Raw genomic sequence first — 24,154 nt, 5'->3', positions numbered from 1 at the left:
TGTTTGGAGTGGTCACAGCCCCTGAATTCCAACCTCTTGTGCAGGTCCCAGCGCGTTCCCTCCGCCCCGGGGCGTCCCGTGCGTCTCCCTGCCCAGGGAGCCGGGATTCCCAGGCTCTTTGTTTCCATGCGATGCCCTGATCCCAATCCTATTTTACAGGACCTCCTGTAAAGACGATTGGCCTTAGTGCTGCCTCCTCTCCTCAGCCAAGCCTTAGAGGCAGAATTGTGCTCTGTGGTCAGTGTTTTCCATTTTAAAAGTGTCATAATCCCAAATATGGGTCCTCTTTTTCTTATCCTGCCTCCTTCTAGACACACAGTATCTTCCAGTAGTACAAGGGAAGGTGTGCAGAAAGATGCTATGTGCAGAGAGGGCAAAGACTTGTGTATGGTGTAATCCGTGTATGCTTGATCTATCCCTTACCTGCTTGGAAATAAAATGAACCAGAAGGATGAACGCTACATTTGAATCAGAGGTCAGTCTGCTTCCAATTTGCACAGACTGTCCCAGATTAAATGGTCTATTCAGGCAGAGAGATTACTTCACATGGAAAGATCCAGCTAGGGTCTCTTACCATTTCTTTCTTCATGGTCCTACTGTGTTTTCAAAACTCATAAATAAAACTGAAAATGTGTTTCAACTATTCCTCAAAATATCTCAATGAGACAGGGTGATATTAGGGAATCACACATTGCAACTGAAAAAATACCAGGGGAAAAAACATGTTAGCTTTCCTTGTTTTTTTTAAGGCCTTGTTTTAATAATGTACTTATTGCTCTGCCTAAATTTAAACATGTATTTTAAGTGGGCTGGGTCTAAATGAAATAGCTGTCAGCCGAAAACAAAGTTTTTTCAGAAATACATTAGCAGGTATCTAAAATAGTTATTGTAGAAAATGGCAAAATAGTTCTCTATAACTCTTAATCACGTCAATTTTTTTTGTTTATTATTATGATTTGCTTCTGCAAAATTCCTTGGGTTTCTTTACCTGCTTCCCCAAACAGTGTTTCTTGTACTTCTGGATCATTCAGGCTTTGCTCATGTTCAAAAGAAGGCTGAAGACTCAAAACAGCTGCAATTTCACACAGTGTTAGCACAAAACTTTATGGGACCGGGACTAAATGAGCACCTCTGCACTCAGCTGTGGCCACACTAGGGCCATTATCGTCTTCGGCGGTTACCAAAGACACTAAAATAAAGTTTCACACTCTTTCTCCTGCTGATGTGTTTAGCAGGCTGTATTATCTCCTCTGCATGACTCCAGATATTGGGGATGCTATTGATGTGGTCAAAAGAAGGAAAATCATGAGAACAAGCACTGCCTCTTTGCTCTCGTCCTCGGGCTCAGCTCTCCCCTGTGCTCATTAGCAGGCTCCTTTTGGACAGGGTTGGAGAGCCAAATTTAGTTCTCAGTTCCACTGGTGTGTATCTGAACAAGCTCCACTGCCATTATGGGAGGTATTCTGGATTTATATCGCTATAGTAGAGAAAAACTCTTGGCAACTCTCTTTATATGGCAATGTAGCATTGATTCCCAAAGTGTAAACAGCTTGCTTTTATGCAAACAAATTACGAAATTGTGTATAGAGTAAGAGAATCCCTGCTTTTAAGCTGTCTTGCTCAGGAAAAGGAATTAAGTCATCCAGCTTGGATATGTGTAATTGAATTCTTTAAATTTATAACTTTCTATAGCTGTATAAACTTGAGTTTCCTTACTAGAGATGCTCTCCTCACTAATTGTTTGCTTCTTGAGGATATAGTTTTAAAAGATCATACTGTATCTAGTCATCTGAACCATCTGATGCAATTAAAAAAAGAAAAAAAAAACACTAAGTATAGTTAACACAGCTTGGTTCTGTCCTCTTGCAACTCCCCTAGAGGCAATGGAAAAGGAGCCCAGAAAACAATTTGTTTATTATAAGCAGGTCAGTCCTCCGGGGTCAGTCCTCCGGGGGATCCATGGAATCATGCAGCGGGAGAGGACAATCGCAGCACTGAGATGGCGGGTAATTTTATTTGTTCCACTTGACGGTCACAGTGGCATCATGCTGGCCAATTACTCTTGAGTCAGCAGGTTCCAGAGGTTAAGACCCCCTCGTGGGCTGCAGCGCTGCAGGCAAAGCAGTCAGGGCAGATTGAAACCGCGTCAGGAGCGGAGCCGCCAGCCGCCTTCCCCCTCGGAGCGCTCCCCTTTCAGCTATGGATGAGACATACATGTGACAAAACAGCCCTGTCTCGGACATCGAGACAGCTTAATTATTGGGAGTGGAAAAAATGCCAGCTTCAGATAAAGAAAGGAAGAAAACCAGCCAGGGAGAGCAGCTACACAGAGGAGGCATGAAACCAGCAAGTATTGCAAACTTGGACCGCAGGTTCCAAAGGAAAGATCATGTCTGGGAATAATCCTCGTGCCAATAACTTACTAGTGTTTCAGAACGGCTGAACCTTTAACAATTGCATCACTTTTTTTTTTTTTCTCTCAAGTGGAAATGTTTTAGCCACTTCTTTACTGCTCTGTAGTTCTAAGGGGAAAACCAGCAGCAAAGCGTTTGCTTTAGCACTGGAGGCTGCCACGAGCGATCGGGCAGGGGCGGATATGAACCCGGCCTAGCAAAAACCACGTGTGTGAGTGTGTGTGAGAGGGAGTCAGGCAGCAGGGCTGGCCAGGACACGCTCAAACTGCTCCGTTAGGCTCTGCCACGGATGAAATTCATGAAGTGACTCACATTTCGTTTGGAGAGGAGCATGGGAAGCAAGGAAGTGGCATTTTGTCCTCTTAATTATAATACTAGTGTTATGGAAACAGGGGAGGATATTCTCAGGCTTAGGCTCTGTTGTGCATGTGACATTTCAAGCTTGAAACATCTCAAGTGTATATTTCCTGTCAGAAATATTATGCTGTGAGAGCTATTGGCCTTGTGAAGGATTCACTGGAGAGTTAAGATCTACGTTTTAATGTGTTTTTGGCTAATACCATGCCAGTTTGCCGTTTCTGGAAAACATCTCAGGAATCTTAGAACCAAGACGTAGATGTATTATTATGATTAATAGTGATGTTAATTTATCCAGAGCCTGTTCTTGAGAGACAGAAATGATCAGTGGGACCCTGATGTCTTGCTCTGAAGAGCTGGATCCAATGACCTCTTGAGTTTAATACATATGTCAGACTAGTTTGATTTCCAGAACACATTGGGGTGAATTGGAATGAAAGAAACTATATTTATCAGGGCTTTTTCTTTTTCTTTTCTGTCATTTTATTATTAGCAGTCAACTTTTTTCCCCTTCTCCACCAGTAGGAGACTATGAGGTGTCTTTGAACAGGGTCCTGGGGTGTTGCTTTTTGGAAGGCATGTCCCAGGGGAAGGAGGAGACATGGGAACAGTTCTCCTGTTTGTCTGTATTTTGCTAGAACCACCTTATATGACAAAACTCTTGGCCTCACAGTGCGGTCCATACTATGGCCAATGCCCCTAGCTGATATTTTGTCTGCATGTGGCTTTTTGTCTGGACATGAACAGCGCAGCAAAGCCCAACTTACAGGTTGTTTAAGTTCAAATACATTTTATATGGTGGTGGCCTAACCACAAAGTTAAGCACATACCTGTTTTGCTGATCTGCGACTCCGTGAATGTGCACTCGCTGTTACGGGTGTTTAATGGATAAAAGGGCAGGTAAGATTTCATTTAGAAGGATCGTTCAATTTTAAGAGGTAAAAATGATCTTTTAAGATCCAGTAAAATTATTTTTATTTATAAATTCAGAATATGAAAATGAGTTTAGCAGAAAGATTAGAGCCAACCTCTGGCAGCTAGGTTAGCTGCTTGGACTAAACATTTGATTTTTTGCATAAACTCTTGACAACAAACCCTTACATGACATTTGCAGAAGGAATAAGCACACACTGTCCCGAGACAGCCCCACCATGAGCCTGAGCTAAAATAGGGCTTCACCTTCCAGGTTGGGCTGAGGTGTCTTTGCCAGCCTTGAAATCCATCCCAGGAAGGATGGCATGAATAGAATAAGCTGGGCTGAGGAAAGAGGAGAGCGCCGTGTGAAATGAAAGCTATGAGGAAATATATTCACCTTTTCATTGCCATCACTCAAAATACAAGTAAAAACAGGTCCTTTTCCTTCAGGAAATTAGTGAAATAAGCTATCTTGATAAAAACAATATCCCTTTATTGGCTTAGCTGAATACACATCTTAATCAAATATATAGGGTTGGTATCTCATTAATGTTTGTTTTAGAGATGATCAACTATGACAGCATAGAGTTTGCTCTGCTTTAGTTGCTATGGGAAGAATAAGACACAATTAACTGTAAATTCCCGCTTTTCTTAGGACAGCCAATAATTTAAACTTTGGTTGGTCGAGCTCTCTCTATTGCTCTTATCTACTGTAGATCACTATAGAAAAAAATGGTGCAACAAAGAACATATGCAGTAAATCGGTAAATAAAGAAATGAAGGAGCTGGGACTCCTTGCTGTGTAGAAATTACACGTGCTGCTCCTTTGCAAACTATTTAAATGGATTGTGTCCCACATTAAAAGAGAAAATGACTGCTGAATTTGCCTAAATTATCCAAATCAGCATAATAAACTGCATTTATCATTTTAAAAGTTATTTTTGCCATAAATAAATCATACTCATAAATAAGACCTGTGAATACATTTTAATGAGCATTAAACTTGCTACGTATTCCCGAAGTTTAATAACTTTACTTGATTTATGATTTTTCAAGAATCTGACAATAAGACATATGGCGATGATCAACAGAAAGAAGCAAGTGGAGCAGTTTATGGGATTTCCAACCTTATTAATACGTCTCATGAAGGATTCTCTAAGATTTTATCACCGTCTTCATTAAAATAAAATGTACTTTAATGTGAATCATGGAACCAGGGAACTATGAATTATTTTCAGAACTGGCTGTCCAAATATAGCTGCTTTTTAAAAAAGTTATTCTGTGCTAAATATTAGGGCAAAATGCAGAAGAGGTATTTCTGCCCTTAGGTGTACTCATGAATATGCAGAAATCATCTCAGATGTGGAGACTCAGAAAGTGGTTGTAAACATATGTCCTTATATATGGAGCTTCATGTATGTACAGGTATGGCTTGATAAAGATCTGCTGAAGTAAATGCTCCAAGTGAATACAATTCAGGACATTAAGAAAAATCAATGAATCTTAGTGGTAAGACTTTATTTTTTTCTTATAATTCATGAAATCTGGTTGACAACAAATAGAATTAACTCATCTCCCACCTATCTCATAGAAATCTGCACCTAGTTTTCCCAGTAAAAACTAGTTGCTTGAATCTTCACATGATGATAAAAAAAAAGAAATCGTGCTTGCAAATTAAGATTTCTATTAAAGTTAAGCATTGCTTAAGCATTGCTGAAATTCCTCTGTATGTGAAAGCAAGAGGTTTTATATCTAGTCATGGTGGTACCACAAACAGCTATCAAATAGAGTTGTACTCCAACAGAGTGAAAATATGTCCAGAATTTCCAATAGTGAAAATTAAGAGGAGAATTGAATTATCAGTTACATGGGAAAAAAAATACGTTGATTTGATCCAAAATAATTTCTTTTTTTTTCTCCAATTATTTTTCTCACATGAAATAAAAAAAGATCATATAAGCCTGAAAAAAATCACGAATCACAGAATGGCTGAAGTTGGAAGGGGCTTTGGACATCATCGTCTTATCCAAACTCCTTGTTCAGAAAAGGGTCAACTCGACCAGGCTGCCCAGGGAGGTCTCGAGTATCTCCCAGCATGGAGACTTCACAACCCCTCCAGGGCAACCCACTCCAGTGTTTGATCACCCTTACATGTTCACGTTTAATAAAGCTATAATATATGTTAAATGTATGTAAAATATGCCTTTGGAGTTGCTTGTAATAAAGGGTAATGAGGTAAGGACAACACTCAGAGCGTTTTAGGAAAACGTCCTCTTCTTCTAGATCATGACCTGCTGAGAGCTGATCCAGCCGAGCAGCCCCAGGAGCTTCCTGGTGGAAGAATCGCTCCACCCGGGAGGATTTGAACCAGTTTTCCACCTACCAGTGGTCTAACCACCAGCTTGCAAGATATCCAAGAGCAAAAAGGAAAGGAAGGAGGACAGGTTACGGCTTATAGCACAGGAGTTGAGGCGTTTCTCACAGAAATGGAGACTGATTCAAGCCTGAATTCTACCAGATTGAGATTTGAAACCAACCCTGAGTTTATAATATGACTTTCTTGATAGTACTGTCCAAATTTGCCCCTCAGTCAGCATATACAGGATGGATTTTAGAAAGGACAAGATTTTATAAGAAGAGCTCAGCATCTCAAATGTGTGTGTGTGCTTTTTTTTTTTTTTTTTTTTGTGAGCTTCTAGAAACCCATCTTGTTTTTAAATGGCTGTATGGGACTGGAAAGCTTTTGTAAGCTAGCCCTGATGATAGTGATTCCGTAGGGCCTTGCTGCCCCGTGAGCTTTGCCACTGCCTTGGCCGCTGTGTTACCAATGCAAGCTCTGCAGCCCGCAAGTATCTGCTGAAAAGAGTGCCCAGGAAAACAAGATTTGAGAACGTATGAGGATCTCCCCCAGTCTTTTCCTTTCCGACATCCACACAGCACGTTGCGTGATGTCCGTGCTGCCTTTGGAAGGCACCTTCTTCACAGGAACACTTTTGACCTTTGGTCTATGGAAAGTACAGATGCTGTTAACACAGTCTGTGATGTCGTGTCCTGGAGCAGACTCACGCCTAGCAGTGCTGGGTGTCCCCGACCTGGGCACAGAGCACCTCCTGCAACACGTCTTGCCTGCGTGCCCGAGCATCCCTCCGAGTGCAAGCAGGGCTACTCGCCCACGTTGTGTCCTGACAAAGCCAAGAACGAGATGGCTGTGTCTGTTCACTGGAACGGGGTGCTTGAAAACTCCAGCGTCAAAGTGGCTCAAACCTTGGGAGCCAGACAGTGACAGTGTGCAGGGTGGGAGGTTGTCATCCTGAGCTCCTGTTTGGGTTTGCACTGTATATCCTTTGCATATGCAGGCAGGGTGTTATCTCTGACCCTGATCTCCCTTAAAAGGGGTAATTCCTCATTCCACTGCCCGGGACTACAGACTCCCCCTCTTCAAATCATCCCCGTAGGAACAGGCGTGTTGTGTTCACTGGCATTCCAGAAACTTTGTGCAAGTATGGAAAATGCGGAACTTAGGGATGTATCCGACCTCTCCCATGTGTGTGGATCAGGAGGTTGCATTCACACAACAGGCCCGATGTGATGCTGTCCGTGCCCTGCACGGCTGCACTGCTCATGCAAGTCCTGTGTTTCCTGGATGCTTCAGCTTTCCTAACACGCATAACCACTATGGACATGTGCACAAGGGGATACCCGGCGAGTCGTTTGGATCTAATGAGGCTGCTGCATATGCAGGAGAAATGCAAAATCTCAGCTGTGTCTAAACATAATGTCTGCTGGAGAAAAAAAGACAGCACAGGTGCAATGTAAGTCTACATAAATATATATATATACTTAAGTACTGCTAGTAATGAGTCAGAGAAAAGTCAGAGCAAAGAATATAAACTATATGTATCCCATAAGCATAAATATTTCCTGACTAATCTGAGAGCTATGTGCTTGGTCCTCTTTGCAGGTGTTGAAAATGTGTTGTCTGAACAAATTAATGCGGTGCTTTCCCCTAGGTGTGAGGGCCAGCCCGCTGTGTTCATTAGCTGGCCCTGGAAAACGATCTATGGGGCTGTTTCGTTGCGCCCGTCATTTCATGTGGCTCAAAACTGCAAAGGAAAGGGGAAAGCAATAACATTTTTGCCAGCGTGGAGCATCATAGACATTTTCTTGAGACATGTCACACTAATAGGTGTTTTTTTAATGTACTTTTAAAATCTGATTGGGTAGGATCCTGCTGGCTCCACAGATCCCTGCATGCAGGAGGCGCTTGGGTGGATTTCGGGTATATCTGTTAGTTTGTAAAGGCAGTTTGTGGAACTCCAGGTTTTGATTTTTTGCCCACAGCTTCTGCTTCTTGCAATACCAGATAGAATGCCATTCATAATAAATAGTGCAGGTCTTCATCACAGTGTTCTCCCATAATTTCTTTCCATGCTTCATACCAATGCTAAAATTTCTCAGTTTGAGGGCTTTTCTGAGAGGAGCAGTGCTAACGTGCCGCTTTGAGCTACATATGTGCTTGAGATGTATATGTCTTTGAGGAACGTTTTTTGTCTGTCTGAAGGTAGCCACGAGTGCATTGGTTTTACCTGATTCTTTTCTGTGTCTATTTCTTCCTGATAACTATAGGAAATGGACACATTTTAGTTTTTTTTTTTTTTTAAATGAGCACTGAAATTGGGTAGATAGGGGAGGATGGCAATGTGCCACACGTTAATAGTATTGCTCAAAGAAATCAAGCATCATTTAAGGGGTCATTTTGTTTTAAGTCTCTCTCTGCCTAAATGTAGAAAAAAATCCATGTATTTGCATACACATATCCACATTTGCACATATACACGCATAGAGGTGTATGTTTAAAAAGACTTGTTTTAATTAAAAGAGAGAAATGTAGCATAGCTGGAACTGATTAAAACAGAACAGTTGTAGTGGACCAGAAAACAGCCTGTGCTGATAAGGATTTTTTGTTGTTGTTTTAAATTCAATCCTACCATAAAGTCATTTATTATCCATTGTTTGTTTTTCCAGAAGGGCCAGTGCAGCACCATTTGCTGGCTGATTGACAATGTAACTCTCTTTTTTACAACTTGGAATTTAAAACAGGAAGGCTGCCTTTCGCAGCAGTAAAGGAGCCTGTGCTGTAGATCACCTGGAAAGGTTCATCTTTGGCATAAGCAGATGGGGATTCAAACGGCTTGAAACCAAGTGGAACCTATACAGCCCAGCACTGTACATGTAGCTATCTGCAAGATCTGAATCAGAAAGGTTAATAAAAAAACGCATTTCTCTTCAAATCTCCATTTCCACCAACTCATTATTTTCCCCCTCAAAGAGCAACAGAAAGGATCCTTTTGCATTCCTCAGCAGAAACAGCAACAACACGTCCTGTTAGCTGAGTTTCATACATGGAAATCTGCAGCTAATCAGTCCTGGTCCAACCAGTAAAGGTCACAGCGATCCTGCTGAATTATTACCGAGGTGTTACGAGACATGGGCATTATTCATTCTCACCAAAAACAGGCAGGAAGAAAATAAAACCAAAGCAAATGGACTAACTCTGCAAATTTGCTGCAGTCTTGCAGTGAGAAAGATTGTTTCTGGATCTTCTTCCGTCACCTGTATCCCATCACACTTCCCTCAAAACCCTGCCATTTAGCATGGACGTCTGGCTGGGTTTTGGCCACTAACAAGTGTGTAAGATGCACTGCCCGATGACTCAGGCCAGGTCCATGCCAGAACGTTTATTCCCAGCCGTGCTGTGTGTTTTTGCTTTTTTGTTTGGCTCTTTGCAGCACTGATGAGCCAGTCTAGCTGCGGTTACTGGGCTACAAGTGCTTCCTTGCTGCTATTGCCAATGGCTATTGGGCAACCAAAAGCCCATTTTGCCAGTATTTATTGCATAGGTGTCGAGAGGGATGGCTGTGCAGGATGGCATCGACAAACCCTTCCGAAGGGAAGGCTCCTGCTTGGATACCCCAAGGAAATCCTTGGATGCTTTTTCTCCAGCTGCACCAGGTCATAGAGCGGAGGCTATTGGCAGAGTGCTAGGCACGGCTACCAGGAGAATAAGAAAGAATATGAAATTATTTGGCCCTAAGGCCTTTAACCTTAAAGGATAAGACTAAAAACTGCCTCTAACAACACAGTGAGTATAGACACATGAGTGACTGTTTCTCTTCTTGTCCTTCTGCAGTCCCACTTGGCCATAATCTCTCAGAGAAGGGGTAATATAAATGCATGGTTTGATGTTATACTACCGTATATTACTTCCTCCTTTCAAAATGAGTGGGTGCATGGGTACTGGGCCTCACTGCACATCTATGAGTGTCATATATGCATTAAACTTAATTGCTTGCCCATGAAATGGCCTAATATCCAATCATGTAATGCCCAATTCCAAGCTCTCTCTCAGAAAGTCACTTCCTTTTGGGGAATCCCCAATGAAATTTTCACATGTAAGAGGAACAACAGAAGGGAGGAAGAGAAGAATAATCTGGCCAGAAAGACCTAAACATCATTTCTTACTTCAAATGGGAGACCCACAATCATACATGGGATATAAAACTTATTTATTTTTATTTAGGAATGCCACAGGACCACTAATTATGAGAGGGATTTAAGATTTATAGGAAACGATAAACAAAATGGAAGGCACATACCAGAGATGAATAGAGAAAAGTTTCTCAAAAATATGAAGAGCTCATATTGAATATCAAGTCTGCATAAATCATGAAATTAATAAAAGAAAATCCCTTGAAATTTTCCTAAATAATAATAATAGACAGAGTACATTCTTTCACTAAATGCATAACAAAAAGCATGGAGAAAGATGTCTACGGTATCTCTGATTTTCTGCTGAAACTGAGAATTACAACCTCGTTGTGATCAGCCGCCCCGCTATGAACCTAAAGAGCAATCTGTAGCAATGCAGGAAAATGCAAGAGCTGGTTACAGATGGTTGTGATTCCTGCCTGGTACCGAACAGGAAAATGTCGAACCAAAGAAAGGAGCCCGAAAGGGCAGTTGTTTTAGGAAGAACAAGATTCCTGTGCTTCAAGTTCTGGCTCTACTTGCCTTTTAGCATTAAAAACCTAAAGAAATAGCATATGTGATGTTGTACATGGATTTGTACTGCAGTAAGGGTTTACCACAAATTGACCATTTCAGTTAGGAAGTGTATACACACACACACATATACATAAATACATACATATATATATATATATATATATATATTTTGAGATTTTGGTTCTGACAATGGCAAATGCAAGGTTCAATTGGAGAAAAATCACTAGACAACAGGACGATCCCAGAATAATTTGTGCAGAGAAGAATTTTCACCTCCAATGTGCCAGACAAGCACAAATACTGTAAAGACCCCGTTTACTGTGATTTCCAAAATATCTCACTGCTCTGCAGGGCCCTCTGGGATAGAGGAGAGTTAGTGGAAGGGTACCACAGAACCACAGAATGGCCAAGTTTGGAAGAGCCCTTTGGAGATCATCTATTCCACCCCTGCTCCTGCTCTGCACAAGCAAGAGAGAACATAGGAAAACATTTCTTTCTTTCTTTCTTGATTTCTTTCTTTCTTTCTTTCCTTTCTTTCTTTCTTTCTTTCTTCTTTCTTTCTTTCTTTTCTTTTCTCTTCTCTTTCTTTCTTCTTTCTTTCTTTCTTTCTTTCTTTCTTTCTTTCTTTCTTTCTTTCTTTCTTTTTTCTTTCTTTCTTTCTTTTTCTTTCTTTCTTTCTTTCTTCTTCTTTCTTTCTTCTTTTCTTTCTTCTTCTTTTCTTTTCTTCTTTCTTTCTTTCTTTCTTTCTTTCTTTCTTTTCTTTCTTTCTTTCTTTCTTTCTTTCTTTCTTTCTTTCTTTCTTTCTTTCTTTCTTTCTTTTTCTTTCTTCTTTCTTTCTTCTTCTTTCTTTCTTTTCTTTCTTTCTTTCTTTTTTCTTTCTTCTTCCTTCTTTGTTTCTTTCTTTCTTTCTTTTCTTCTTTCTTTCTTTCTTCTATTTCTTCTTTCTTTCTTTCTTTCTTTCTTCTCTTTCCTTTCTTTCTTTTTCTTCTTTCCCTTTCTTTCCTTTCTTCTTCTTCTTTCTTTCTTTCTTTCTTTCTTTCCTTTCTTCTTCTTTCTTTCTTCTTTCTTTTTGTTTTCAAAATTTGAAAGGAATCCTTTAGCTGGGTAAAATATTAATTATTGTTTTAAACAGCTGATAAAAAATAGAAATGTCTTTCTAGTTAAATGCTTTAGATTAAAGAATTTGCCCAGAATGGTAGCATTTTTCCTATTTTTTTTACAAATTTAAATTTTGTACACCTATTTTTGTGTGTTTTAAGTATAAAAAGTCTAGCATTACTTTGGATGCTTCTGTTATTCATACTTTATACTTGTGTAACTTAAAAGCATTATCTGTTTTCTTAGTTCCAGATCTATTTTGCAGCAATAAGAGTGGTAATCAGACATACCTGATTTATCAACTGAGTTTTAGCTGGAGCCAGATCCCCTCTCCAAGCTAAACAATGCAGAGCTCCGGAGTTTCTCCTGTTACAGAAGTCTGCCCTGGAAGGTAATTTGTAACCGATATTTACTGCTTGTAAATACCTATTAAATGCCATGCCCTCCTCCAAGGCTGACGTTTTTAGCGTCCTCAGGACCCCCCTTCTCTTCTCTTTGTCCCTGGAGCCCACACGGTCCTGCCAACGTGACAGGCTGGAGCCTCTGAGGACAGAGAGGACATCTGGGTCTCTGCAAACCTTTAGTCACAGCTCTCTGCTGCGCCGGGTAAGGCAGAACCCACGGTGCTGGTTCTGCAACCTATGAGGAGAGATGGTCGGGAAATCAAAATATCCATGGAAGTCATTATTTTTCTGCCAATAATGGAGAAAAGGGGAACAGCGAAAAAGAGCGGGGCAATTTTTTGAAACTACCTAGGAGCTGAAGATGCTTGCCAAAAATCTGGTTTATTTTTTATTATTTTTTTTGTCAGTAAGTCAGGGCTTGTTAAAAATCATGACTGTTTTTGAATGCGGGCCTTGCCCAGTCAGAACTAGTTAGGAACTGGGCCGAGATGCCAAGAAGTTTCACAAACAGAACCAAAACGTCCGTCACGAGTCAAAAGATTCTCTTTCTTTAATTTCCCCAGGACATAACAACCTGGCCTGATTTCATGTATTATGGGTGAATAGAGAATGCTTGGTGTACTTGCAGTATAATAAATCTTGGCGTACTGTCTTCCAAAACATATTTTTATAATATTTTAAAATATAGAAAGATAAATACTAAATATGATGCAGTTTTAACAGAAGTGGAGACAGCTTTTATTAGTTTTCTATGCATAGCATTATGACTTTAAATTGTTGATTGCTCATCGGATTTTTGCTGTAGTTGCTTAATAACTGTCAGTTTTCATCCTTCTAGCTCTTTATTCATTGTCAAGCGCAGATGATTTGCCAGGCCACATAAGAGGCAGGTTGCATTCAAAGGAACTTGCTTTGGTTTCAGTACGTGGGCACAATCTGAGATAATTGCAGTGCTACTTTATGCTTCGACTGCTTCTTCTCACCAACCTCACAGATGTCTGTGACTTGGTGTTTTGATATTCATCGCTTGCACTGGCAACCCTGGGACCTAATGAGACTTAAACGCTTCTTTGAGAGAGGGTCATTAGGCTGAAGCTTTAGGCTAACAGCCTAAAACATGGGTTTTAAGGAGAATTTAGAAGCTTAGCAAGGTAAGGAATGGCTTTCTGTAGTCTGCTTTGGCAAAGTAAAAAGCTGTAGAGTGTAATATAAAGCCAAACTTCTAGCAGCATATTCTGATATTATAAAGCCAAACTTCTAGCAGCATATTCTGATATGGGCTTCAGATGTAGAAGATGTATCTGATATGGGCTTCAGATGTAGAGATCTTTATCCTTTCTATGTCGAGTGAATAGTCAAGCAGCTTTGTCCATGCATTTAAGCCACTTTTTTAATAGAAGGATGGTTCCACTAGGAAAAAGATGAAGGTTCCCTCTGTGGGTTGTTCTAAAGCAGGATTAGATTGCAGTGAAAGGATCTGCATATTTGAAAAGCTGCAGGTCTTATCTATGTGTAGATAACACATGAATGTCTGCATGCACCACTGCTGGTCTTCCAAGCTTGTAGCATGAAGGCCACTAAAAATATGGATGAGGGCATGCGGATTCCTGCCGGCATTCCTGTGATGGTTTTGTTTCCCATGGCTTCTTCTGACCAAATGGTGCAAAAATACATTTGTAAAATGACAGGCATGAAAAAAGCATTTCTTCCCTATTTGTGAGAAATGTTATTCAAATTACGGCCTCCATCACCTACCAACTACTTACTTAACTTATGCACTGGGGAAACTTCTGGCAGTGCACACAAAATAAAAGTAAAGCAGAAAGAAGTAGCATATACTCAGTGCCCAGATAACAGAGAGAGAAGGGAGAGGTGCAACAGCATCCAGCTGGAGGGTAGAGCTGCATTTTGCAATGGCTTTTGTCTTATGGAGATTTGGGGAAAATAAGAGAAGAAAGGCCATGAAGAAGCACTTCCTTATGCTTTTGTATCAAAATGCTGCGTGAATCAGAGAAGAAAAGACACAAAACACTATTAGTTTGGGTAATATTGTTAAAGTATTGAAGAATCAGGTGGAAAGGCCAACAACGTGGCCCAAATGTCAAACCAGTAAAAACAACACACGTGCCCTTTTATTTGATTTTTGATTTTCTGGTCTGATTTGTCTATTTATGTCTCAGAGGAGACACCAATGCAAGGACTAAACCAGTCTGCTCCATGGCCCCACAGATTTTGCTAAGCTGCATAGGAGGTGTCAAAAAATATGGGCCTCTGCAGAAGAAAATAATTTCTGGTAACTCGATGGGGACTACCCTGAGTCTGCTGCATTCTGCAATGGGACAGGGCAAATTTCCATCTCTCAGGAAGACCCAGTGCTATGCTCTTCACCTTGAAGATTCCTCACAACTTTGTGGAGATGAATGAAACGTGTTGGAAAGGAGGGACAGATACAGCACACAAGCATCCTTTTTTTGTTGTTGTTGTTTTAATGCACTAGACGTGCTCTGCTGTGGTGGATGATGCAGTTTCCATTGCCTTGCACATCGCATTGGCAGTGATGGGCATTTCTACCCTACTCAGCACTGGTGAAAGCGGATCTGGAGCGCCGTGTCCCGTCTTGGGCTCCCCAGCTCCAAGTATTCACACGCTAGAGCAAGTCCCATGAATGGCCACAAAGATGATGAAGGACTTGGAGCCTTTCAGGTATGGGGAGAGCCTGAGAGAGCTGTTGAGCCTGAAGATGAGAAGGCTGAGGGGGTTCTATCAATGTGTGTATATATGTAATGAGAGCATATGAAGAGCCTGGGGCCAGACTCTTCTCAGCAGCATCTAGTGAGAGGACAAGAGGCTATGGGCACAGATTGAAATACATGGAATTCTCTTAAAACATAAGGAAATACTTTTTTACTTTGAAAGCAGTTGAACACTGGAACAAGCCCAGAGAGGTTGTGAAGTCTTCCTCCTTGGATATTGGACATGGTCTTGGTTTGAACAACCTGCTTTGAGTACAGGTGGTTGGACTGGATGCTCAGAGGTGTCTTCCAGCCTCAGCTATTCTTTGATTTCACTTGCTCTTGATATATTCTCATTTATTGAAGCTGTCATTTGATATTATAATATATACACGTTGGATGGAATGGTGTTCTCACATTCTGCTTTTAATATTCTTGTCACACAGAATCAGAAGTTACATATTTTAATTTTTATAGCACCTTCCTTAAAAAGACAAAATCAAACAACCAGGACAAATAGTAAATACACTACATTGTTTCAAAAGAGAACTTTTAACATTGAAAATACTGTATTCAGATATAGAAATATCACATCTAAAGATGAAACATTGTTTTGATTTTGTGTCAGGGAAATCAGATAGAACACAAGACATCAGAATTAAATTACCAGATTTTTCCTTTCCTTTTTCCCTTCCCCTCTCCTTTCCTCTTTCCTTTCCTTTCCTTTCCCCTTTCCTTTCGCCTTCCCTTCCTTTCCCTTCCCTTCCCTTCCCTTCCCTTCCCTTCCCTTCCCTTCCCTTCCCTTCCCTTTCCTTTCCTTTCTTCCTTGAAATTATTTTAGGGTGCCTTCTACTTCTTTGTTATACGATTTTATGGAGCTTCTTGTAATAGGGCCTAAACTTAGTAAAAGGATAATAGGAACTATAATATTAGAGATAATAAAGTAATAACACAGGAGACAGATTTCATGGTGCATTACTCCGAGAGGTGCTCATTTTAACCCTTTGGAGAGTGCAGAAGATGCTTTTCTAACCTTCATATTAGTTACTAGGATAACGGCAGTGCTCCAAGCATAAGCACAGAGTTTGTTCTGCCTTCCTTCCATGCACATGTTATTTCATGCTGCAGTCTCTGAGATGCCCAAATGCATGCGAGGAGAAAAGAGGAAACTAAAGGGATTCTTGCACTATGTTCAGCCCTGAGAAAGTCATTTAGCTTGTGGTTGTACCTGTGCTGAGGTGATCCACCTCCTACCCACACGCGGAAAGGACACTCGGGAAGTAAACTGGAATTGCTAGGAGATGCTATGCCTTCACTCACGAAGAATGGGTAATCATAGACACGCAAACATAAACCAACATGTATGTATCTAGAGCACACGGAATAACTGCCGGGAAAATGTCCCTTTTCTGCATCCATCCATTTTAGGCAGCTTATTAGTGAATAAAAGAGTTATATCAATGAATCACACTGAATACAGTTTACTATTCTGTCCATGGCCTTAGAGGAGACACTGGCCTTTAGATAGCTTAAATTTTCGTTTAAAAGCATTACTTTTGGCTCTGGTGTCAAAAATGAGGATGAGAAGTGAGAGAATTCAGAAGAGAACAATGAGGACAGCAGGAGCATGGGAGAGTACTTTCCCAAGGAAGATTAAAAGCTTGGATGTGAGATCAGAGGCGTCCTGCAAGAGCTGTAGCAATGGTAGGAGCTTCCATGGGCAGACTCAGCAAGGAGGGACCTCTCAGTCATATTTCAAGAAAATCGGTGCAGTCATCGACCAGTAGCTCAGAGCAGAATTCACTTTACACTGATAAACACCGAATGCGGCTGCAGAGGGCATTTCTACAGTAACAAGGTAAACCCACCAGTGTTTGGGAGAAACGGCCTGGCAGAAAGCTCTCCCAGAAAACACAAGGGAAATTCACCTGCCTGTGAAGTTGTGCTGCGACTGGGCAGGAAGCAATAAATCCGTGATAGAGCACTCTCTTCCAATTAAAGAGGCAAGGTAGAAGAGCTCCTAGACCTTTCCCAGCTTTGTGCTTTATGAGTACAGGTGTTACAGGCATGCAAAGCAGCATATCTTAATTGACATCTCCAAATCAGACCAGTTCCACTTGTGTTTGATTTAGCATACTGTATTTTGATGAAGTTTTCATCTGATTTCCCTGAAGGACAACAGTAGCATTTCCACTCTTTCCATAAGTCGAGTTCTCATTTGCTATGGGTGTAGAGAATTTAAAATGTGAATTAAAACAATGCAAAAAGCCTTATGGTATCAGGTGAATAGGCACAGGAGAGCAAACTTGGCCAGTACAAAGAGCTGTTTGTTGCCAGGGCTTTTCTCATATACAGGTAAACTTTATTCTGGGAAGAGAAAACTGCACAGGGAGCTGCTGGAGACTAAGAAGGACTTCAAAGTGAGTAACATGGAAGTGCAAATCAATACAGTAACCACATGAAACTTTCCAGGGGTATTTGGTGCCTTCTTATATTCATTATAAAATGTTACTTCACAAATTCCCACTAATCCTAGCTGCATTTTCTTCTTTTCATTTATTTATTTATATATTTTCTTTGCCTATCTTTCAGTTTATCTTTTTTGAATTCTCTAGGTATTTCCTAAGAAAAATAAAAAAACTGGTGAATGGCTATTATAGGATTTACCAGAAGATGAAGAACTTCTTCAGCTGACCTTTTCACACTGCAACGCTTCCTGCAGAGAAAAGGTACAGAAATTGGTTGTGCCCATTCTGGCTATGTTATTCCAATGCAGTTGGGCACCAGCATTCCTCTGCAGGCCCCAGCTGGAAGGGACACGATGCTGGGATAGTCTGTTGCAATATTTTGTGGAAATGAAATCTCTGTTTCAAGAAATGTGTCTGTCGTGTGTACCCAACTTTAATCTGATTGGTAATTGTTGGGATATTAATTTTGCTCCCTCTTGCTCCTGCTAGGGCCGTGTGGTAAACATAGTGCTCCTTAGTTTGGATGCTGACTAGTGTTTATCTGTTTTTCTGGCTTTGTAATCTGTAAAAAGTTGAAAATGGTGTTATTTTGTACTAGTCAGCAATTATGAGATATGATTTGTTGACGTTGCAATGCTTGAAGATAGTTCAGACCTTGGAATCTTTACTCAAGCCATTTGAAGAAAAATATCCTACTTTTTATTACCAATAATTATTTCCTCTGATGTACTAGCTGATATGCACAGTCAGAATACATGAAACTGACAATTTTTATACAGTTTTTTAATAAACTGACATTTTTATGATGCTTTAATAAAATCATCTTTAATCTTTCTGAGTGACCATTCAAGGAGACTGTGTCATGACTTGAATTCTGCCCTCAAAGAGCATCGTGAAAATGTCACCAAACTCCCCAAAGGCTCCACGGACAATCATGAGCTTTGGATCAGGCCCAAAGTTCCTAATTCCAGCGGCTCGGGACAGACCTGCAGCCAGGCTGCTCCAGGAGCATCCCTTTAACTGCTACACTGCAGGAAAGAGGCTTCCTTTAAACGCTCAGGACAAAATATATATTGCTTATGTTGCCACACTGTTACAAGACACACACAAAGAAGCACCCATGCTTTTTTAAAGACTTTCTGTAAAATGCACTGTACAGTTTTAAATGTTTGAAATTGCAATAGATATTTTTTCTTAAAGTTGAGTTCTTTTGAACTAATAATTCACATCTGAAAATCACTTTTGTCTTCATTTGGTAGAGATATTTCTCTATGCCCCATGCCCTTTGTAAATGAGGAACAGCCCTCTTATTCAATTAGAACAAACAACAGTAAACTTACTTAAAAATGTTTATTGTAAAAAAGTGGCTAGAAAACAACATAAATTTCACTTCACGCTTTCTTCAAGTTATCTATAGACGCTGCTATAGGCAACAATTCACTTTCATTCATAAAGCATTCAATCATATAAAAATAAAAATATTTACATTATGTCCACATACTTTACAAAGTCATCAATAAAAAAGGCACTTGGAGGGGTAATGCTGAACATATTGCATTTCCTTTGTGCATTAAAAAAATAATTGTCAAACTCCCATGAACCCCCTCTCTTGCACTTATTCCCGTTTTTAAAAAAAAAGATTAAAGTTTAAAGGATCTATTCCATATTAAAAGATGGTCAAGCATGCACCAGGAATGTTTGAAGCTACAGTCTTTTTTTTCTTTATTTTTTTGTTTTCTTTTTTTCTTTAAAAAAAGGCACATGCGGTTACTTTGTGGCTGTCAATTTTTCATACATTCTCTTACATGTTTCCATTTTCCTCTCCTAGTTATGCAGTTTTAAAGCATTTCAGATCATTAATGAAGGCCTCGGCTTTTAATAAAATAAAATAAAAAACACAGCAATGAATAATATTAAACATTTACTAAGGTAAACTTGGAATACTTTTTAAGGCACCTGAGATAAATGGTGTCTAGCAAAATCCACTTGGGTAGTACTTTCAATAAAAGTTCGATTTAAAATACTGTTTCTTTGGTTGAAATGGCTTGGCAGGAATGTATTGGTAACTTTGCAGCCTTTTCTTCGCCAGAAGAGACTACATGCATTTGGCTTCATCTATAAAGACAGTTGATAATATTTCTTCCTTAACATCTATTTGAAATGTCATGCACGGTGTCTTTACCCATATTTCAAAATTCACAATGAAGTGACTGAACAGAAACACTTAAGCTCATTTCTACTGACATTCTAAGTTCTTCCACTATTTTGTTTGTTTTTTGGTTGAAAAGCAGAAGAGAAAATGCCTCTGGGTTTCCACTTATCATCTGGAACGAGAGTGGAGAAATGCATTGAGTCCAGGTAAACATTGACTGCATGACTCAGTGCGCTACACAGCAGCCGGATTCCTCGTGTTTGTGCAGCAGAGACATTCGGGAGAAAGTCTTGGAGCAATTTTTGCACTGGTATTTCTTCACATCCGAGTGGGTCTGCAGATGAGCCCTCAGATTGGATCTGTCTGCAAAAGCCCTATTGCAGTGAGGACAGGAAAACGGCTTCTCCCCTGGAAAGGAAACAGCAAGGAAAAACACAATGCAGCATTAAAACAGAAACACGCTTTTAGAAGAGGTAAAATTCCCATTTATCCTAAGGAAAAGACACAGGATTTGTTAAAGGAAGGAGGTATGTAATAAAAAGTGAAGCGGATAAAACAGCTTCCAGCAGTACCCTCTGCACTTGCAGAATTGGGTCTTTTTGGAATATGCTGCTGACACCATCCGCACCTGCAGGTGTGGGCAGCGCTTACAGGTTGGGGCCTCCCAACATTTAAAAAATAAATATATACATACATATATATATATATATATATATTTAAACAACTTATTCTGCTGCATGCTTGGCTCTGTGCAAATCACTTGGGACAGGGTCCTTCACTGGAAGGCAGCAAGCAGCTGTACAGACCCTACATTGTACCCAATGTTACATTCAAAACCATGTTTTTGCCTCAGTAGAAAAAAAAGCTTTGGTGCTGATGTGTCTCTAATTCTGAAGGATTTCAGGAAGCGCAGGCAAGACTTGCCAGCTGGTTCAGGAGCCAGAGATGGGCTCCTCGTGCACAGCCTGTTTTGCTCCCTGGTTTCGGGATCGGTGGGAAGCGCTGCAGTGCTCGCAGCTTGCAAAGCCTGCGAGTTAGCACACTTAAACACGCATAAAACTAAACCTTCAGCTAGTGGGAATGGGTTAAACTGTGCTGGAATTATCACGGGAGACATGCTGATCTACACCAGAATCTGCCCCACATTACGAGCCATTGCTACATCCTCTCCTCCCTGCTCAAAAGAAGAAAAATAAACAATTTGGCCTTTTAATGAGACTTTTGAAATTGTGTGCATGCTTTTCAAGGGCAGTCAGGAAACACTGTATTTTACCTGCGGAAAAAAACCAGTCAAAAAGGCGTGCTGCTGGCATAGCAATAGCGCAGTGCATTTCTAAAGGCTGCTCTTACCCGTGTGCGTTCGGATGTGTCCTTGCAGCAGCCAGGGTCTGGAGAAAGCCTTGCCGCAGATCTTGCAGACGCAGGGCAGCGTGTGGGTCCTGATGTGCATCTTGAGCGCTCCCAGGCTCACGTACTCCTTGTCACAGTACTTGCAGCTGAACGATTTCCTCGACTGGGCATCACAGTGCAGCTGCTTATGCTTGGCCAACCCGGAGAAAGTGGAATAGGTCTTGTTGCATAAACTGCACTGGAACTTCTCAGCCTCGATGGCATGGGGGTCGGAAAGCTTGGACTGGATTCGCTCTTCTTCATCACTAATGGGGCTCTCTGAACCGCTGTGATCTTTGGAGGAGGTGTCGGAAGGTGGAGGTGGGCTGACTCTTCCCAAAGATGAGGGGTATCCAGAGAGCGGAGAGAGGTCATTGGGCAATGGGGATGGCAGCAGCCCCGTTGTAGTCCACACAGTAATGGGGTTGTAGGCTACGGAGCTCAGGATCTCTGGCTGTGGTATGATAGGGACTGGATAGCTTTCATACAGGTATGGGGATATAATCACTGGAGAAAGAAGAAAAGCTTGAGGTAAGAGAAATGGAAAGTGTTTCCAAAGGCAAATAACAGCATTATATGGGCTACAAAGGGTATAAATCAAATAGGGATTATGGTCATTCAGGCACAGGGAGGATTAAGGAAATAATGTTTGCTACGTATATACTGACACATAGGGACAGTGCCTTGAACAGAGAAATTGCAGTTTCAACATCTCTTCAAGGCGGCATGCGCTTTCTAAATTCATGCAGCCTGGTACAGCAAAAAGCCAAAACTTCCTAAATTTCCTTGCCAGGAGATGCAGAGCAGAAAACCCCCCAAATCCTCCCGAAATGACTGAGTCCAAGTGGATGAGGAAACTTCACGTTTCATTCCGAGCCTCCTTGCCGTATCTCTTCAGCCTGCCCCCTCGCAGGCAAACGGCATCAGAGAGGGGACCCCCTCCCCAAAGCCTGGAAGCCGAAACGCCCCGAGCGCCCTGGGTACCTGTGTGGGTGTCCAGCTCGCTGTAGTTGGGCTTCTTGGAGGCGTTGAAATGTTTCTTGACCAGGAAGGAGCGCGGCATTTTGCAGGCGGGCGGGCTGCGCTCGCAGGGCTGCGCGCTCGGTCGGTGCGAGGGCCCCGGCCCGCGCGGCCCCGCTGCGCCGTGCGGCCGCGCTCCGTCTGCAGCGGCGGCGCCCGCGGCCGCGCTCTAAATAGCGCGCAGGTGCGGGGGGAAGGCCCCGCGCCTCCTCCAATCGCCCGCGGACGCTCCCGAGCCCCTTCCCGGCGGGCCGGGCTCCCCGGGCGGCCGCGGAGCGGGACGGCGCCAATCCCCGCGCGCGGGGCCGGGCCCGCGTGGCGGCTCCTCCCGCTGCGGCGCGCGGAGCGGCTCCCCGCGCGGCTCCCTGCGCGGCTCCCCGCGCGGCTCCCTACGCGGCTCCCCGCGCGGCTCCCTACGCGGCTCCCTGCGCGGCTCCCCGCGCGGCTCCCTACGCGGCTCCCTGCGCGGCTCCCTACGCGGCTCCCCGCGCGGCTCCCTACGCGGCTCCCCACGCGGCTCCCTACGCGCCTCCTCCCCGCGCGGCTCCCTACGCGGCTCCCTGCGCGGCTCCCCGCGCGGCTCCCTGCGCGGCTCCCCGCACGGCTCCCTACGCGGCTCCCTGCGCGGCTCCCTACGCGGCTCCCTACGCGGCGCCGGGACCCGCTCCAGGGAAACGCGCTGCACAAAGCGCTTAAAAAAAAAAAAAAATCACTTCACTGATTCAGCTGAATTCCCCTTTGCTTCCTGACAGAGACCTGGAGAAGTCATATGCACTGAAACAACTTTTTTTTTTTTTTTGAAAGATCAGTTGCCAAACCTGACGTAGGCGCGGCTGCCATTTCAAAGGCTCCCGTCAGTCCTGCCTGGCTAACTTCATTACAAGATAGCAAGTTAGCCAGCAGGACTGACGGGAGCCTTTGAAAAGGCAGCGCGCCTGTCAGGTTTGGCAACTGCATTTAAAAAAAAAAAAAAAAAAAAAAAAGTGCATTTAGAAAGAGCTGGAGACTGACCTAATGCCTCCCTAACCTGTGTGCTTCGGGACAGAAGGGCCAGCAAAGTGCTGTGAAAGAGCCCAAGCAGCTGGTGAAAAGGCTGCATTTCAGAGCAGAGTGATAGGCTTTGTGTGCTACATGTGCATGCTGCTGCAAAATGTTTATACGAAGAATACTTTCTTTTTTTATTATTCTAAAAATGTGCAGAATGCAAAGCATTGACGTTTCCTTCCTTGGGAGTAGCTGTGTCACTTTTTGCCTATACTCTCAGAACAGCACCAAGGAAATTTTCCTAATTATCCAGAGCAGCTAAAGGGTGAACAGATAAGCAAAAAGCCTAAAATTATACACAGGGTAATGTAAATGTCTCTCAAACAAACTTCTCTATTCATGTATTTAGGACCTTTCAGCTTCCTGTGAAGGTGTAGTCTACAGCATGTATTTCATTCAGGATGAAAGTCTCTTAAATACGACACAGAATTTTCTGGTTATCTAAACTGATTTCGAGGAGCCACTTAGTCACAGATGCGTTGTTTTTCATTGCAAAACATGTGCATTTTGACCATGTGGACAGCTGAACGCTGGCAAATTGCTAACGCAAGCTGCTCACACCAGTCGTTCCCAGAGATCTGCCCGGCTTTTGGCTTTGGCGTCCTCCCCGTTCCCTCCCGCTCCGTCTGTTCCAACGGCACCTGCCTGGGCACATCCTGGTATGCGGGAGCAGCCCGGGCTCTGTCCCGAGGAGCCGCGGAGGGCGTTCGACAGGGACCACCCCGGCCTTTTTTTTTTCCTTTTGCAGCAGGTGTTGGAATGGAGACATGAAAAAACCCTCCGGGTTCTGTCAAGACACGCAGGGGTGAAGCGCTTTGTCGAGCTGCTGAATGGCAGGGATGCCAAAACAAGTGCGGGGAAAGCTGGCCGTTTTCGAGGAGCCATGAGAAAGGTTCAGCCGTTTGGTGGGTGTCCCGGGGCTTTCCAGGCTGTGGGGAACACAGCCAGGCCGGAGCAGGAAAGGGAAAGTGGCACCAAAAGTGGCCAAATACCCGCTCGAGGCTTGGGAGGCGGCAGAAGGAGGGCAAGGAGCTGGCAGAGGAACAAGCCGTTGCCTTCCGTGACTCTATGGAAGGGAGGAATCCGCGGGTCGTGT

The 24,154-nt window shown here is 42.5% G+C and overlaps 1 protein-coding gene across 1 annotated transcript; it reads right to left on the bottom strand.

Annotated features, from left to right (window-relative positions):
• Positions 1–18,789: 18,789 nt before the first annotated feature.
• SNAI2 (snail family transcriptional repressor 2) lies at positions 18,790–22,060 on the bottom strand. Its single transcript, XM_088536316.1, has 3 exons — positions 21,979–22,060; positions 20,956–21,501; positions 18,790–20,013 (listed from the first exon to the last, which is right to left on the bottom strand). Exons 1-3 carry the CDS (start codon positions 22,055–22,057, stop codon positions 19,832–19,834), a joined length of 807 nt encoding a protein of 268 aa, XP_088392442.1. The 5' UTR covers positions 22,058–22,060; the 3' UTR covers positions 18,790–19,831.
• Between the last annotated feature and the right edge of the window lie 2,094 nt (positions 22,061–24,154).

This window comes from Tinamus guttatus, unplaced genomic scaffold (assembly GCF_059628265.1).
Source record: "Tinamus guttatus ecotype Peru unplaced genomic scaffold, ASM5962826v1 Tinamus_guttatus_pri_ptg000659l, whole genome shotgun sequence".
Taxonomy (NCBI): Eukaryota; Metazoa; Chordata; class Aves; order Tinamiformes; family Tinamidae; genus Tinamus; species Tinamus guttatus.
Note: the sequence above shows the minus strand (reverse complement) of the source record. Positions and strands in the feature narration are given on the sequence as shown.